Source organism: Hermetia illucens, chromosome 6 (assembly GCF_905115235.1).
Source record: "Hermetia illucens chromosome 6, iHerIll2.2.curated.20191125, whole genome shotgun sequence".
NCBI lineage: Eukaryota > Metazoa > Arthropoda > Insecta > Diptera > Stratiomyidae > Hermetia > Hermetia illucens.
The window spans coordinates 13,762,388-13,780,581 of record NC_051854.1 but is presented as its reverse complement, the minus strand read 5'-3'; the positions used below and the strand labels follow the sequence as shown (position 1 = coordinate 13,780,581).

Below are 18,194 nucleotides of genomic sequence, written 5' to 3'. Positions count from 1 at the left end.
TGTCAGCAGTACCGGTCCTCTTATTTTTGAACTCAAGTTCGGAAATTTATAGCTTTTTGATATTGATTTTTGAAAAGAACTTTCATTGTTTTTAGGATTTCTGGTCGCCGTGACAAGATCCTTCTCCTATGTTTGTTCTACCGAAAATTCCTGAGGTGGGCAATTTCCGTTTTCGGAATACTGTACTACGGACTGCATACATCAAGATGCAACTCAACACGCTGGCTACAAGCAGCCTACAAGTATGCCGCAGATCTCCTGCATTCAGCATCATTCTAGCCAGAACCATACTGTCGGTAAATGCCTTTTCGCAAGTATACTCCATGTACTGTTTAAAATTGAGCTTAGCGTCTACCATCACTCCAAAGTACTGTATGGCCGACTTGAAAATGATGATATCACTCCCAATTCTAATGCGTGCGAAATTTTTCTTCCGGCGCTTGGAGATAAGGACCTCTTCTGGCTATTCTTGCGGAAGTGCCAGCCCAGTGCTTACCAACCAAGCATTAACACCACTAATTACTTCGCTTGAGTAGAACTTAGCAACCACAACCACTACAATGTTGTCGGATTAAGCGCCCACCGTGACTCCCTCCATCATCGTTGATTTCGAGGTTTCCCTGCTTAGGTAAAAATGCAAACTTCTGGCAGACCAGTGCTGTAGGAAATATTCCCTCGGACATGCACGCTTCGAGCCACTCAGCGAATATGTCCGGTCTGCACTTCACTGCGAATTTAAGGACCCTATTTGGTATTCCGTCCAAGTCCGGAGCTATTTTGTCAACTATTCTAGGGTCCTTTTTTTGCCTGCTGATTCCCCGGCCGATTGTAGACTCTCGTCAATTTTTTGATAGCTTGGTGCACGTTCTGCTTGTCCTTCAGAAACTCAAACAGCTCAACAGTTTTTGCTCCAAGCTGCATGAAAGACAGTTCTTCCATATCAAGCCTCTGCTCTCTCTGAGCCTTGGTCGATTACTCCTTTTAAATACTTCACCACCTTAAGGATTTAGCCTACTTTCCTGACTTTCATTTTTTGCCATCCTTGCCATTAATGGATATCAGAAAATTGAAGAGCTTCTACTGAAAGGCCAATTTCTTGATCTTCGAGTATCTCCTGCGGTTGTCTTTCTTAGATATATGCGGTGGGTGTCGAAACCGCTTTGGTCGAGCAGCGATTTCTTTTCGGGCCATCATTTTTCACTTCATTATTGGTGTTCTTGATAAAACCCCCGCTCCGCTTGAAAACGTCCTTCTCCAACTCTAAGTCACTTGTAAGATTGGATGCTATGGGGAGGGGTTTATGCAGGTTGAGAGGCGGTTCGCCCTTCAATCCTGATGAAAGAGTCGCTTGACTTAGTGGCTGGGTCGAGCTCCCGTAACGGACAGCACGGCGTCGAAACCGCTGGTCGCGGGGCGGTTCGAAGTCTAGGCACCACGACGACTAGGAGCATTGCTCCGCCTGCTGCAGCTATTTCGCCATAATGTGTGGCGACCACTTCAGTAGGTTCATGTAGGCAACGGATGAAGTGGACATGAAGAAATGAACCTCTTCATCATCCACTCCTACTACGAAATAACAGCACTCTTCTACACCGTCCAGTTGAGGCTTCCGTTGAGGTTCGGGTTGAATTCCAAAGAGCGTGTATAGAATTCTCGAATATGGATCCTGTGCATAGACCAGGTATTCCCAGGCTCTGTGCATCTCCAGCAACCCCGACAGTTCAATCTCAAATCAATGATACAGTTGCATCTCGATTGTGTGCTGATATGTCGCTCCTGCCACTACAATCACTTGTTTATTGTTGAACAGTTACGGCTGTCAGATTGCACGGCCAGAAGATGCGCTTTCGGGTTACTAGTTTGAGTGACCGAAAAGATCCACCATGGAAAATTCATCTGGAACGCAACACAAGTATCTGAATACGAATTTTTATTGTATTTATTTTCAATTCGTTGTGATTTAAATGAAAGTATTATATTAAAAGTGTTCTTGAGTTTTGTATCAAAAAGAAAATATAATAATTAATCATTTTGGTTCTGTGAGATTAAAAATTAATTAAAATCTTATCTGGTGAATTTATAGAAGTGTGTATACGAATATATTATACATAAATACAAATCAGGAGGCAAATATATCTGCGTTCATCGGGACTCACTAAGCATGACATTGCTAGGCTGACTCAACTCATCTCTAGCTATGCCAGCAGACGGGTGAAAAATAAAGTGCAGAGGGTTTACCGGAACTATGCCATCCCCAATGAGACACCCGTAGTTGAAATTCTGGACACACTAAAGCAGAAACTTTCTGTCATATGCAGTAGGTTACGACGCTATGACGAAAGTCATTCCAGACGTTTCCAGAATGCAACATACGCGAGGAGCCAGCGGAGTTTCTTCAGATCTCTCAACGAATCCCAACAGGGCGTCCAGACAGTACAGTTTTCGATGACAGAAGCGAAAGAGTATTGGAGTGGACTTTGGTGGTTGCCCACCCAGCATGCTGAGTGAATCACCGCCGAAGGCACCCGCCATACCAATACGCCTAGCATGAATTTTGCGGATGTTACCCAAGAGGAAGTTCGACGAGCCATAAACGACTCGAAGAACTGGAGGAGCCCAGGTCTCGATCCGGTGCAGTATTTCTGGTATAAGAACGTCGTACACAGTCGGTTGGCACACAGAATAAATCAGGTCATGAGTCGGCCAGAGGAATTTCCACCCTTCCTCACTGCGAGGTAATCTTCTTATTCCTAAGAAGGACACGCTGTGGGACCCCGCAGACACAAAACCGATTACTTGCTTATCAACCCTCTACAGATTCATAACGTCCACCATTAGTGGAAGGGTCAATGCGCACCTCGATGGCGACAACATTCTGTCCGAGGAGCAGAAGGGCTGCCGAGTTGAGTCAAGGGGTTGCAAAGAGCAACTCATTTTCGAATCGATAGTTGTAGGACAAGCAACTAGAGGCCAAAGAAACCTCTTTGGTTGCTATATCGATTATGCCAAAGTTTTCGACAGCGTTCCGCATACCTGGCTAATCGACGTCCTACATCTGTATCGCATTGATCCGAAACTAATAAAGTTTTTGGTGGAGTCATCTGAGGGTGCTAATACCGTATACGGAGGGGTATGGCCTACGTGCTAAGTGCGGCCTGACACACTTGATGTGCTTAGATGACATCAAGTTGCAACCTGGTACTGACGTCGGTTGCGAATAGTAGACATGTACAGCCGTTTGGATTAGATAAGTGTCCTATCCAAGCCATCCGTAAAGGTCATCACGAGCCACATGCCGGACATAGTATTGGTGATCTCCACATCCAAACTATGACCGAGATAGACTAGAAGTCTGTCTCAAGTACCTAGGAATTCTGCAAGGAACCCATGCTCGAGTTGGTGATCTGAAAAATGCTCTGCTGTCCGAATTCCTGAGACGTGCAAAGCTGGTGCTGAAAAATCCAGTGCAGAGTGTGTGGTTCTTCGTTACAGACTTTGGACAATCTCATTTCTGGCTGCTCTGTTATGGCACCGGTGCAATACATCATCCGGCATAATGCCGTATGTAAGGTGATCCATCAAAACCTTGCATACAAGCATGGGCTAAGTAGATAGGATCGTCCGAGCCTAAATGCTTGGCACTTTGTGCTAGTATTAGGTAAAATCCGGCATCTGCCGAGATTGTGACAACAAGGAAACCTCTAGGTAGACTAGTACTATGTATATATCAATGGAGAAGTCTGATATAGATGGAAGAGCATTACAGAGGACGGTTTGTTAAGCATCACTGGAAACTACATACTACATATGCATCTGCAACTCAACATTATATTGTTCAGAGATCGAAAGGAATAATCTATTCAAGAGCGTTAACAATGAATTAATTTTTGGCTGATAAAGAAATTATTGAGGGCTGGCCTTATCAACCCCAAACTAACTGCCTTTTATGGCGCAACATAGGCTTGTATCAATTCAAAAGACAATAAATACTACAAAGCCCCTAAAGAGCAGGAAAGTTATGTATAAGAATAGTGGATACCTCAATTATATTTAGATAGCTCCAATTTCCAAAACTATAGTTCCCTTTCGCTTTCATTATCAACAAAACAATAATAGCCACATACATTTAAGTAGCATTCATTATTCTTTTCTTCCGTTTTGTATCTTTATTCCTTCATAATTATCTAAACAAAGTCCCTATTGCTAATGTAATTCAGCGTATACAAATCACCCCAAATATTTTGCAATATGCAATTCCGCGCAACACATTTGGTTACTATCATAATAACTAATATGCGCCTCATAAACCTTGATATGCTTAAGAAAAAGAACAATGGCTCCATTCATCTGTTTGGTGAAAAGAAAATTAATGGGCAAGCATTCAAAGGAAATAAGTCAGCACGACTACAAGAGAAACCAAATCAAGATAACTATAGGCGCCTTTGAGCTTATGATATATACTTTCTGGCAAATTAAAGAAGCTGCGATGCATACATAATCTACGAATTAATAAGAATTAAATGTCGAACCCAAATCTTTCGTTTTCTACCCATTAATCCATAAAGTGTAATTGGCAAAAAAAAACAATATAAATCTTTCATATTACACATCTTCAAAGGAGTTAAATAACTTGTGGGCCATTTGACCACTGCATTCCCAGCTTCCAGATAAAGATTATTATAAATATTTGATCAGAAAAGATTACATAAAAATTGGCTTTGATGGTGTTACTGGTATTTCTGTTTTACACAATGTAATTATTATTGCCACCATATGAGGCTTTCAAATCACAAGAATATTATTAATAACAATAATGACGATGGTGTCATATCACCCATTGTGAAGTTGAATGCGGAATTGGAGAAAAGTTTTTATTGAAACATTAATTAAAATTTATGTTGTGATTGAGAGAGTATGTATCGTTGCGTTGTTGATTATAGGGTCAACTGGTTACAACTTGCTGAAACTAACAGTTTTAATTGATAGGTTTCAATGAAATGTGATTGATTGTTGTTAGCGGCAAAATAAAGTTTATCGGAATTGCATGCTCACTTACATGATCACCCGCAGTTCGTGCCAATATTCAATATTTAAAATCGTCTCGCTGTTAAGGGTCGGAGGAATTCATCGACAGATTCGTAAATACATACAATTGCAAGAATTCAAACTGAAAAACTAAGCGCAGATAGGAAAGAGTGTTAAACAGGTGTATCAACGTAGATGTCAAGTGACTTAATATGATTCTGTAAGATCAAATCTGTACTATTATAATTGGACACCGAAAATTAGGAAAGACGCTAGACGCTAGACGCTACTAGACGGCAAACCAAAAACAGAAGAACGCTTTGTTTAAAGAGACTCCTTGTGCCTGTGGACAACAAACGCATCAATTCTCAAAGAAGCCAAAAGAAATGTGATGTCGTTGCAGGATTTCCCTTATATCTTTCTGGTGTAGGAGTAAAAGGATCGCTATAAAAAAAATCGGATGGCATCAGGAGAGTACGTGCCTATGCGCAGGCCGGGTAAGTGAGAAGTAAATCCCCACCCGTGGATAAAAATTGGCTATGGGAAGGACACCCAGAAATCAGACCAAATATGGAAGACAAAAATGGTAGTTTTTTACGGTGCAGAGCTTCAGAAACCCAGTATCGGCGGTTTTTTGGAGTGGGTAAGCGGACTGCCGGCCGTCTATATCCAGCAACTGCAGTGCCTCAGTAGTGGGAAACTTGGCTATTTCGACATCTAATGCTACAAGAGATCTTAGGGGAGTGGAAATGACATCTACACCGGATCCTTGACAGAAAAGCTCAAACCTTGGGAGGTTACCACTGAAGGCAACTTTACCCCTAGGCAGTCGAAATTCGTCGAGAAACTCAGAAAAAAACTTGGAGGATCTCCAGACAGACATAACTATCGATGCTGTAAAAGGCGACCATGAAAGACAGCAAACTGCAACATCGTTTGTTTCATTGGGCGAACGAATAAATGAACTCTGCGAGTTCATTAATGAGAGGAGGAATATCCACCAAAATATCAGGGCTCTGATACGAGATATTAAGTTGTCCTATATTAGGGCCGTGGAGGAGAAAACGCCCAAGCGTCATGTAGCAAAGTCACGCAGGTGACGCCACCTCAACATAAGATAGATGAAAACGCTGGCAAACGGAGTAGCGATGGAATAAGTGAATCCCTTGGTTCCAACAAGCAGCCAAGAAAAAAAAAGCCTCATCGCCAAAGAAAGTGGAGCCTGCGAAAGTTCCGGGTACTTCTTCAGGTCTTCGATTACGGGTTCAATTTTGACAAAAGGGCTCGTAAACTTGAAGAATGGACAAAGGTGGGCGGCAAAAAGTAGCACAAAGAAAAAAAAGAAGATTCGTCCGGAAGTAATCATTATTTCCAAGAAAAAAGATATATCCTACGCTAATATCCTTCGGAAAGTCAAAGCCGATCCAGAACTGACAGATCTGTGTGGCAGTGTGAGCCATATCAGGCGTACGCAAAGGGGGAATCTGTGCTAGAACTAAACAAATTTAGCGAGAAGACAGTGGACAGCCAGGTGGATCGGATGCTAAGTGAGCAAGCTGACGTGAAAACTCGAAAGCAACAAATAGCGATCGAGTGCAAAGACCTAGACGAGGTCACACCAAGAAAGGATATCTGTGCTGCGCTAAGGGAACAATTCAACCTTAGCAAAGTAGAAGAAAGTGCCGTCAAAAGGATGAAGAAGGGATATTGAGGTACACATACCGCTGTTATTAGGTTGCCAGTAGAATCAGGGATTAGAAGCGGCCAAGGTAAGAATAGGTTGGGCGGTGTGACGACTTAGGGAGCAAATATCTCTCAAGAGATGCTTCAGATGCCTCGTTTTCGGTAACTTTGCAGCAGCATGTACTAGTGAGTACAATAGGTCGAGAAAGTGCAGGAAGTGCGGAAAATAGGGCCACCTTATCAAAGACAGTGACCCTCAGGCCATCTTTCCGGACATCATTCTCCAGACTGTCCCGAATGCGTCGCTATACACGGACCCGCAGTATGTTATGTTCCACTGTCAGAAATTCGCGAATGAAAGAGGAAGATAAAACGATGCCCTCAAAGTAGTTATCGAACCCCATAATTTCGTGGAGGAGATGCCGAGGTCCGCAGCAAACTAGAGTGCGATAACCGGAAGGCGGATCAGACGCGTGACTTAGTTGCGCTGGTGTCAACCAAAGCCCTCCTCGCGAAGTAATACTTCATAGTGGTCCCGCGGGGATATGTGCGGAGAAGTGGGGATGGTTTTAATGGGTCAGAATCCCACGCACTGCTGCAATCTGGCGCAGCAGCGTCTTTTTAAGATTTCCATCTCCGCTCATAAAAAAAAACGATCAGCAGACATGGCTATCATCTTCTACGAGAACCTGCTGACACAATTTTGCCCCAGGCCCTTGCGACTATCATTTTACGATACCAGAGCAATCACAAAAGGGGTAACATCATAGTAGGCGGCTTCCCCCGACTACTGTACTCTTAATAGATGGTAATACGAATACTCAATATTGTGACGAAAATCACTTTGGGAAAAATATCCGGAACGTCAATTTAAATCGTAAGGACATGGAAATTGCACAACAGTAGGGCGAATATTTAGTTAGGGTAATTGTTAACAGATGACTTTAATGCTAGTAAGGAGATCCTGACAAAGGCGCAAAGTAGTTTTCTAGCAAAGTGTTCGCATGTCTTTCTGGAATATTTCACGGGGTATAAAAGGACCGGAGGTCCACCCTCCGAACCAGTCAATTTTCAAAAGTAGACTTTAAGGTGTCGTTTATAAATATGCGTCGAATTGTACCAGTTGAAGGAATTCTTCTATAAGCAATTTTATAGTATGGTTGTATAATTAATTGTAAAGTAAATGCTTATATTAAAGTTATAGAACGGTTTTTTGTCTAGTGCTACGTAATCCAGTGATACGAGTCTACGTAAAGCAAGTCACGTAAAAATTGGTGACAGTTGTGGGAGTGCGTAAGCCAGAATGATTAAATTTGAGACCTTGAAAGTAAAACATGTGAAAAAGGATATATCAGCGTTAGAACTCCCTACGACGAGAACTAAAGCGGAATTATGGAAAAGACTTCGCCAGGTATGTATTAATGTCGAGGAACGTGAATTCCAGGAACGTCCACGGTAATCAACAACGACGTAGCAGTTCTAATGCAAGTTATACCTAGAATGGAAAGACGACAAGAGGAGTGACGGCGATTCTGCTACTGCGTTACTAGTGGTACTGAAAATTGCCGAAACAGAAGTATTATAGACGGAATTATACAACGGTCATGGCAGCCTTCAGCGGAAATACGGAAGCGAGCATAGGAAACTAGTCTTCCGAATGGACTGCAAAACTTTGCGGCAACGATCGAAAGACTGGCGTATACGGCATATGCAGCTTGCTCGGCAGACTACACCGAGTGATGCATGTTTAATGATGTTATTCTACCTCTTAAGTCATTACAAGTGACGACCTTGGGATTAAAAGTCGCATGCCCTACCGATGAGGCTTCTTCTAAATTTTCCTCGCCATAAGAGAGAAGAGTTCAGTAACCGCCCGTCGAAACCTATAAAGAATAATCCAAAATGGTCCAATGGGGCCAAACATTTCCTAGGTTCATTGATAGAAGATAGCTTATTTTGGCTTAACTTCGTGTGTCAGATAAAGACACAATAGTCTCTCTCTTTGTTCCATGCTAGGCTCCACGGGCACTTAACTTCATCTTCCAGTTATTAGGTTACACGGAGAACCTTCCAGCAAATGATTTCCAGCATGTCTCTCCCTGGACTACGTGTCAACCTCTTGTCAGAAGATTGCAGTGGTCGAACTCAAAATACTTCAGACAAATTAGCTTAATATTATTCTAACTGAAATTTCTGACTAGACTAATATTGCCAGGCAATAGTGTTTCGCTAGGGGGCTAAGTTGGTGTGGAAGCTCAAACCACCCCATCAGCATCATTTGAATTCCTGGGAAAGAACTATGATAACTCACTGACTATAGCTTACTGGAATTCGTCTTCTCTTGTCTCCATTAGCAATAATCGATTACCCAACAATTATCTACGAAAATTAGATAAAACGCATATGTTCTCTACCATCCATATTAATCTACATTTTTTTTCTATCTTTTTCAGTTGGTCTCCTTTCACTACCGCACACATTTTCCCAGTATCTACCGAAACCATGGCCAACATACAGTCTAGATAATATGCCAAGAACAGGTTTCTCATGCCAGGGAAAAATCCTTGGAGGCTACTATGCAGATCCGGAAACTCAATGTCAAATGTTCCACGTTTGCGTTAAGGTGGCTGGAGTCGGGGTAAGTAACGATGAGATGGTGACTAACTAATCATGAATTATAATCCATTAAAGATCACATCGATCTTGTCTCATCTTTCAAAGTAAAATTAATTGAAAAGGTCAATTGAAATTAAAGGTGAGAAATAAATTATGAATCTTGCATGTGATACACTTCCTGTTTACCCTTTTAAATCAATTAACGTTTTTGTTTGTCAATAGAAAATTATTTTCTGGTCATTTGATGTGGATACTCATATGGGTCTATATGTTGACCCGCATCATCTATCAAAAATTGTTATGTCTACAAGACAATCATGAGGTTCATGGAAGACATCAAAATAATTAGTAGCAACAATGCTCCGTAAATTGCTACAATTTTCTTTGAAGGACTAGGCCCCTTGGTTTAATAGCGCTTTTTTTCTGATCGTTATAAAGATCGTTGCATATAATTAATTCTCTGGAAGTCTTCCCTGAAGTGGATTCAATTATTCGTAGCATATCTCTGGGTACTGCTATCATTAATAATCATCAATATATTTTTAAGGAAACTATCGTTTCAAACTAATTCCTACACGAACATAATTTTGTTAATTTAATTTAATATTTTTTACCATAACTTATTGATATCGTCATTCGACGGACCCCAATATAGAGAATGGTGGGGACGAATTGAACCACTAGACCCTCGCTTAACTTCACCTATCCCCTGTAGACAGCAGCACTTAGGCAATGGATTTTTTTGTCAAAGGATTCCTAAATATAACAATTTCTGGAAAATTGGAAATCCACTCCTATCATAATTACTAAAGACAAAACGAGAAGTATCTTTAGCAAGAAAGTTAAGCAATGAAGTAGACCAAACCGTAGGTAACTATGTCATAAAAAATAGCAAGCTACTGTAATATGACGAAGACTTAGTTTAGTCTGCATCTATCTATCTATTCTAGGACCCTTTTTTAAGGTAGTTGCAGTAAGTAACTGCTTCAGGCCTTACAATCGAAACAAATGAGAGAGGAAAATCAGTAACTATGATTCAAAAAAATATCTATGACAGATGAATGGCGCCATTAATGTTTAAAGAAATAGTCAAGAGCTGCTGAAAGATAGTATCTTATATTTCCTGCGTAACTCATCCAGGAAACATTTTTATGAGTGCGCAGTGCAACAAAGCCCCACTATCTTCAAGTGCAAAATTTTAAAATTAATAAAGCAGAAGGAGAAACAAGTTTTCCATCTTACTACCACTACTCTTCACTTTTCGTGGGTTTTTTTTTTCAAATTTTCTCAAATCCTCAAAACTCTAAAGCTGTTCCTGTCGTAAAAAGCTGTACAAATTTGCGAACCAGCAAACGTTAAGAACGCCCCAGTCATAACCTGATTTCTGGAATGTCTCCACACTCTTCGAGAACTATATCGAGGAACCCCAATTTAGGCGAGAACTTCAAGGATGAGGAGCTTGACTTTCTGGGAGTAAGCAAAGTGAGAGGTGATATTGTGATGCTGATGGATGATCTAAATACTAAGGTGGTTTCTGACAGCACTTTACTTGAGCAGATGATGAGGAAGCATTTTCTTGGCTGTGAGAATTTGTAGATTTCTACAACTTTCCTCGCCTCGTCATCGGTGGCACATTATTCAAGCACTTGTATCTCGACTAGCTGGTACTGATTAGATGTTCGTTGCCGGCCATACCGCCATCATCAGCAAATTTAGAACTTGTCCTCTGAAAGAGTGTAACAAAAGAGATACTAACATGGGCCTCGGAAAGGATCAAATCTGATACCGCTTACCTTCACTTGCGTATCGCTAATACGTCTGCTCGTAGAGGGGCAGAACGTCCCGCCTTGTCACAAACCATTATCAAGATCAGACTCTGGTCCCGAAGTAGAGAAATTTTTTTCCTGCACAAACGACACAAATAATTCACCCGAGAGTATTGATAAGCACTAACGGTGCTCAAATTATCGGTCTTGCGCCAAAAGGACTCCACAAGAACTAGCTGAGAACGAAAACGTAGGGTCGCATCGGTTGACGTAAGGAATTTAAAGGAAGAGGGAGATTCGGAAACTGCCGCGAATAATAAAATCACTTGTGATTCCTGAAGTTTCTGTAGAGTTGGTATTTCCAATTGTTCATAAATCCTGAGAATCCGAGATCTTCCCCAGAGGGTGAAGGAAGAGGACAGTCATTAAAATTCCGAAAACAACAAATCATCCTAGAACCCTTCAAAAAATGCCTAAAAACTTGATTAACAAAGGTTCAGTTAGTTTTCACTCTAAATGCTCCTGTAATAACCAAATAAACACCGGTCATTGTGGAGTTCTGCGCAGGTTGTGCGCTTTTCATCGAATTCGAGGTAGCTTTCGACAGGATCAACAAGGAGTGTATCTGGAGTACTCTGCTGGGAAATGTACCTGAGAAGCTAAGAGCCCTAAGAATTAGGGCTTAAAAATACACTCAAAGTCTGACCTACTTGCCGTAAAACGCGACTAAAAGGGATAGAAATTTGTAGGTTTGGAACTTACAAATTTTAAAATGTTATTGCTACCAAAAAGCCAACAACGCCTCGAATAAGAACTAACCTCATGGCAACGACTTTTGGCTATCAAATCCCGATTATGATTGGTTACTAATGTGTACTGCGCACGTTCCTCGAAAACAGTATCGAAAGTGCTCGCTTTCTTCAACTCGAGCCAGAATTCCAATGAGATAAGTTGGAGGGAGTGCTCCTCTCAGCGACCGTAACGATAATGGTGGGAGGCTTGTAAATTTCTGCAGCATCGATCACCGCGTCATTACTGGCACATTATTTAAGCACCGAGTTTGCCGTAAGATCAATTGGATTTCAACTGACCGATACCATATGAGCAATCAGATTGACCACTTTGCGACCAGCAGTAGGTTTACGAGTCTTCTTCTGGCTGTGCGTAACAAGATATGCGCCATCATTGGCCTCAAAAGGGATTTCTATTTGATCACCGGTTATGTTCGCCACTTCTTGCAGGGTTGTAGAGCTGCTCTTTTCTTGGGTAAGCAAATCGTCGACCACGTCCCGAATGGGTATCATAAGATATGGCTCACTGCGGAATCGTGGAGGCGGATCGATGAAGGAAAGGGTTCAAGGCTCTATTGATTGTTGTGAAAAATCTTTGGAATTCCTTGGGAAGCCCAGGCCTTCCCCAGAAAATGGGAAAAGTTATGGTTCCAAAGAAAGACACCCGTTTTAAGTGGGACAGTTGGAGGGGTATCTGTATGTTTCCTGCCATCACAAAGATAATAGTTAAAATAATCTTACAACGCATCGAACAACGTTTCAAAAACTTGATCGACGAAGAATTGGTTGGTTTTCGCTCTGGATACTCCTGCATAGACCACATTAACACCCTACGAATCATTTTAGAATAATACGCGGAATTCTCATGCAGTATACACTTCTGAAATCAGCAAGAAAACTAACAGCTATTATCAAAGCAACATATAATGGCGCAGAATATCATGTGCTGCATTGAGGTAAAATGTCGGAACAATTTGAGATCCAAAGAGGAATCTGTCAGGGTTACCTCTTGTCAATGACTTTATTCCCCCTTGTCATCCGGGACGTTCTTCAAGCTCCAGAGGACCCGAAGGAGTTCCTCAAGCGCCTCGACTACGCTGATGACACCTGATTGCTCTCACCCCGAGGCATGAACCTTAGCCAAATGGCTCCGAATTTGAAAAGAAAAGTAAATAGAGTTGAACTGAAAATAAACATCAACAAAAAGTTCTCAATCTGACAAGTCATCGTACTCCCTCAATCCACATTAATGGGTGAAGCATGGAGCAGCGTCAATTAATTTTTATATCGAAGAAGAGTTTGAAGTCGAAAGCTGAATCCACTAAATTCCTCAACTCCATTGATCTACTTTCTATCTCACCGAGTCATGAACCTTGGGCAAATGACTGTGGATGAAGACGGAGATAAACAAAGTCGGATTGACCGAAAATGAATATCAACGAAATCAAGATTCCCAGTCTGACTGTCCATTACACGCGATCAATTTGTGTATCTGGGTATCGTTGCCTCTGCTGACGGGGGCTCGGAACGTAATGTTACTCGATGCATGACCAGCACTAAATCCGCCTTATCTGAAAGTTCACATTCTTTTAACACCAACATAAAATTGTTCCCATAGCAACAGGAAAATCACACTTTAAAAATGGATTTTATACCAGGGTGTCCCAGGATTTTCCACGGGTAGGTGGTCCTAGAAGAACTTGACGTAGGAATCTAAGCTTTTCGAGAAGGCCTTCGGAGAACCAAAACACGGGGGTTGCGTGTAGGTGTAGTTGACACCCTATGTCCGATTTAGGAGGTAATGAGAGCCATATATTAAGGTGGGGGAGGTGTTCCTGACAGGTAGTAGATCGGCATATGCTTCAATATGTTACCATATTTGCTACAATTTACTGTTGCAAGCGTCCAAATGTATTCTATATCCTTCATTAAAATACATTTGCAACGGCAGTAGACTTCTAGTCAGCTAATCTTCCCATGGGCGCAATACGCTTAACACACAAGGAAATTTCTAGAGTTCTGGCAAGAGCTGCGCAGTTTTGACTCTAAATATTACTCAACTTGACCAAATTACATTAACAGAAATAAACACTTCTTCAGAGTTCTTATCGAGGCTAACTAAGAGTCACTCTGGTATGGGGTAAACAATGTACCCAGAAGAGATATTGTACGTATTGAAGGTGTTCATGGAAAATAAAACCAAACAGTGCCATGAATTTCAAGGCTTTGCTCAAGTAGAATCAAAACCCAGAGCCATCCTTACTGATATTTCGCAAAGTCACGAATGAATTTCACAGCACACATTCGATATCAACCTTTCAATCACCCAGTATATAATCAGCCTCCTTTTCCCTGCCATCATTTTATCTGTTGTTCCCGCCGGTGGCAGTTTAAGGGGCGACGGATAGTTTTGATCCCTACCCCACTAGCTTATCAAATTCTGCAAACAAGTAGACTCAAGCTATCCGATTATCTCCAAAGGGCCTCCTCCAACGACACCCTTATTTTCGAAGCGATCTTTATTTTATTTTCAAACTTTCAAAGCATAAGATACAATTTGTAATGAAATATCTCCCATACATTAATACATCAAAACACCATAATATTTTTCAATACAATTCCAGGTCAAAGATTTCCGCTTCCTGTGTCCAAATGGTACAGCATTCGACCAGGAGGCACAAATCTGCGCTGATTGGGGAGACGTTGACTGTGAACAAGCAACACTCTACTACAGTAGTGATAATTTCGATTTGTACCGATTAGGTTCAGGTTTCGAGAGTAAACGTGCTCCAGCAGTGGAAGATGAACAACCTTTCCATCTACAGAATGCCGAGTCAAGTAAGTTAACAAAAAATTCACAATACCAACAGAAATTTCTAAAAATTTGTTAATTCCTTTTGCATGGCACGCAGACGACCTACGTCGAACTCCTCAGCAAAATTCAAACAGTCAAAGCTTCAACCGCAATAATGTAGCGAACTACAATGACGATTCAGGTTCATACTCCAGCAAACCGAACTATGGCAATACACGTAATGTTCCTAAAGTTAGATCAACTACCACTACGACAACCACTGAAGCAAGTTATCACGCCGATAGAAGAGGTATGAGTGTCTGTTTCATGTATTTTGGTAGAAGTTTCTTTGATCATGTTACATTCCATCTGATAATGTCCTTATTCACTTTAAGGTGATGATGAAATTTTCAAAGGCTCACATAGTTCTAACTTCTTCAACAACAAAAACAATGGAAAAGAAGAGGATCTTGTAGATTTCCCGCAGAAACCACAGCCTCAAAGGACCTACACTAACAGGGGAAGACCACGACCTCAAAGTCACACCAGAAATCCATTTATTAATAACAACAACAACATCCAACCATTCCCTTCGAAAGCAAGTGAACAGCCATTTGAACAATCCACAACAACAACAACATCAACGACCACCTACTCTCCACCTACAACACCTAGATTCCGGCCAGTACCAAATAACCAACCTTCTTTCCAGAACAATGTTAAAACCGTATCCCTCCAGTCCTCCTTCAGAACAGGAAATTCCCAAGACAATGACAACAGCGACCAAGGACAAGTGTACACCTCAAGCACCGAAAGTGTGCCATTCCAACGAAACAACTTCCAACAAGGGAACGGTTATTACAAATCAACTACACAACAAAGAATTCAACCCACCACGTACAGTCCACCCCACAGTCCGTTCAATGTCGAAACCTCCTCAACTTCCAATGATGACTTCCGGCGGTACGATAAGACGCCCACAACACCTGCCCAAAAATTCAAGCAAACTCCACATAACTCTTTCTACAATGCCCAGTTTGAAAAAGAAGCTACTGAAAGTTATGATCAAATAAGGATTCAAGAATTCTCAAACCAACCCAATAGGACAGCACCAGTAAACGATGTAGTTCGAACCGTTCCAAAGCCAACACATCGCGTCAATGTTCAGCAACAGAATACATTCAATGAAAGGCAGATTTCCTTTAATGAAAGACAAAATAATTTCAACGAAAGGCAAAACAATTTCAATGAGAGGCAGAATTCCTTCAACGAAAGACAGAATACCTTCGATGAAAGACCAAAATCTTTCAACGAGAGACCAAACTCCTTCAATGAAAGACAAAATTCATTCAATGAAAGACAAAATTCGTTCAACGAAAGGCAGAATAATCCGGAAACCTCTCCAAATCCCGAAGAAAAACCTGCCGATAATTTTAGCCAGCCACAACCAAAACCACAACGATCGCGCAGACCAACGCACTTCCGAGGAACGAAAAATTTCAATAGAGCATCATTGGACGATGAGCTCAGCAATCCACTAAATGTTCGACCACTTGAAATCCAAACAAAACCCTCAAGTACCACTCAGGCACCCAACAGGTTCGAGCAGAATAACAATAGTGGATTTAGTATCAACTTCAGGCCCTCTCCACGTCCATCTCAACCAACGACCCCAAATGGTTACAGTACCCCAACAGCTTTCGAAGTTCCAGATGTTAATCGCGCCGCCCCATCACCCTTCTCCTTGCCACCAGAGCAACAGCAGGTGAAACAAGGACCAATCGTCAACAACACACAACAAGAAAACAATGATTATTTCGCTAAAACTCCCTTCCAAACCTTGCCTACTTTTAATGAGTCCCCAAGAGGATTCAGTCTAAATCCGCCTTTCAAAAACCAAAACTTCGGTCAATCTCGAGCACCCAATACTACTCCGAAATCAAGTAGTCCAAAGAAATATGAGGAGCAGCCTTTTGATAACTACACGCCATCATCACAAACCAAGAAATTCTCGACACTTGTTCCCAAGGACCAATTTTACCCGACCACCTTCAAACCAGCTACTTACAAAAAAGTCATCCAAGGATATGATCAAAAATTAGGGACATCTACTAAATTCGCAGCTTCGAGCTACTTGCCTTCCACATCCACGACCACATATCGTCCCCAGCCTGCAAGTGACCAAGGTGACGAAGATGACGGTCAATACCACCCAGAGTTGTACGAGAAAGACTTTGCCAGAAACAAGCTAAAGTCCCGCAAACAGCAGCAACGTCCTTCTTACGATAGAAATTTCGACAGGAGACCATCTGAAGCACCCACAGACACTGAAGATGATGAATTCCTCAACACAGCACATTCCCTCAACATTGCGGCCGGAGCAAATCAACTGAGAGCTGAGAAAACAAAACAATCTAGTCCAACAGCTTTCAGGACTCCAACAACGTCCTATGTATCCGCAACAACAACGACAACAACGAAAAGACCAATTTCACCGCCAAAAAATAAACAGAGTTCGAAGAAGAACCACAAAGGTGCTAATGAGGATACAAGCTATGACTATGCCTACTATGATTCGTTCAGCGGAAACCCTCAGGACTACGAATACGATCTGATTTCAGAATTTGGAAAGACTAGGAAGCATTAAACTTTAATTACACCGTGCGGAGTGTAATTTCAGATGTTATATTAGTGATAAGTTCGATTTGAGTATGAGATAGCCTCACATTGATATTCGCCCATTTTCTAGGCCTCCCTACCTTAGTCCTGCTTCAGTTCCTCTTAATTGCAGGGTTGAAGTCGGCCAAAAATTCGTTATTTGAAAGTTCTTTACCTCAAGTTTTTAGTCCTGAGATTTTGTCAATATCTTTTTGATACTTCCACAAACAATTGTACCCACCTCTTTCTAGGAATGATCTGAAGGTTCTATCGCTGTTTATCGTGGACCCACCAGTAGTCCTTCCTCATTTTAACTGCGCATTCCGCATTAGCCAGTCGAATAACACTGTGGGGCTTGTTGCTTTCACTTATTACGCACAAGATTACTTGTCTTAAGTATTTCGTCTAATGCGAAGCTCGATACAACTTATAGATTATCAGGGGCTAGTATCCCGTGATTTTCCAATGGTCTAGCTACAATGTCAGTTACTCATTCCTTATGAGTACCTGAATTGCAGCTAGACCTCTGGGAAATACGAGCTACCAGTTCTCCACTATCTATAATGAAACATTGCCAGTTATTGTATTATTTGTATCAATTCAGAACCCTAGCGTTCTTGTGTATTAGAATTATTGAAAGGATGTATTGCGATATATGAACAATACCCTGCATTTTTATATTATGTATTATGTAATAAAAATAATGTAGTTTTTAATAAAAATATTTCAAAAAAAATTATGCAATTGTAGACTCTTTTAATCAATTATTATTGAAGTAAAATTGCAGGAGTTCTCCAAGGAATAAAAAATGAGCTTAGCAATTAGAAATGCATCCAAGCTTGTAAGCGCCGTATCTGCCGT

At 41.4% G+C, this 18,194-nt stretch overlaps 1 protein-coding gene across 1 annotated transcript in view; it reads left to right on the top strand.

The window, feature by feature from the left end:
* Window positions 1–18,069, top strand: part of LOC119659572 (GATA zinc finger domain-containing protein 14) — a 30,459-nt gene extending 12,390 nt beyond the window's left edge. The window contains exons 2-5 of the mRNA XM_038067726.1: window positions 9,162–9,346; window positions 14,506–14,719; window positions 14,794–14,985; window positions 15,071–18,069. Coding sequence (XP_037923654.1) covers window positions 9,162–9,346; window positions 14,506–14,719; window positions 14,794–14,985; window positions 15,071–17,322 — 2,843 coding nt within the window. The 3' untranslated portion in view covers window positions 17,323–18,069. The remainder of the gene's footprint in view (window positions 1–9,161; window positions 9,347–14,505; window positions 14,720–14,793; window positions 14,986–15,070) is intronic.
* The last annotated feature ends 125 nt before the right edge of the window (window positions 18,070–18,194 follow it).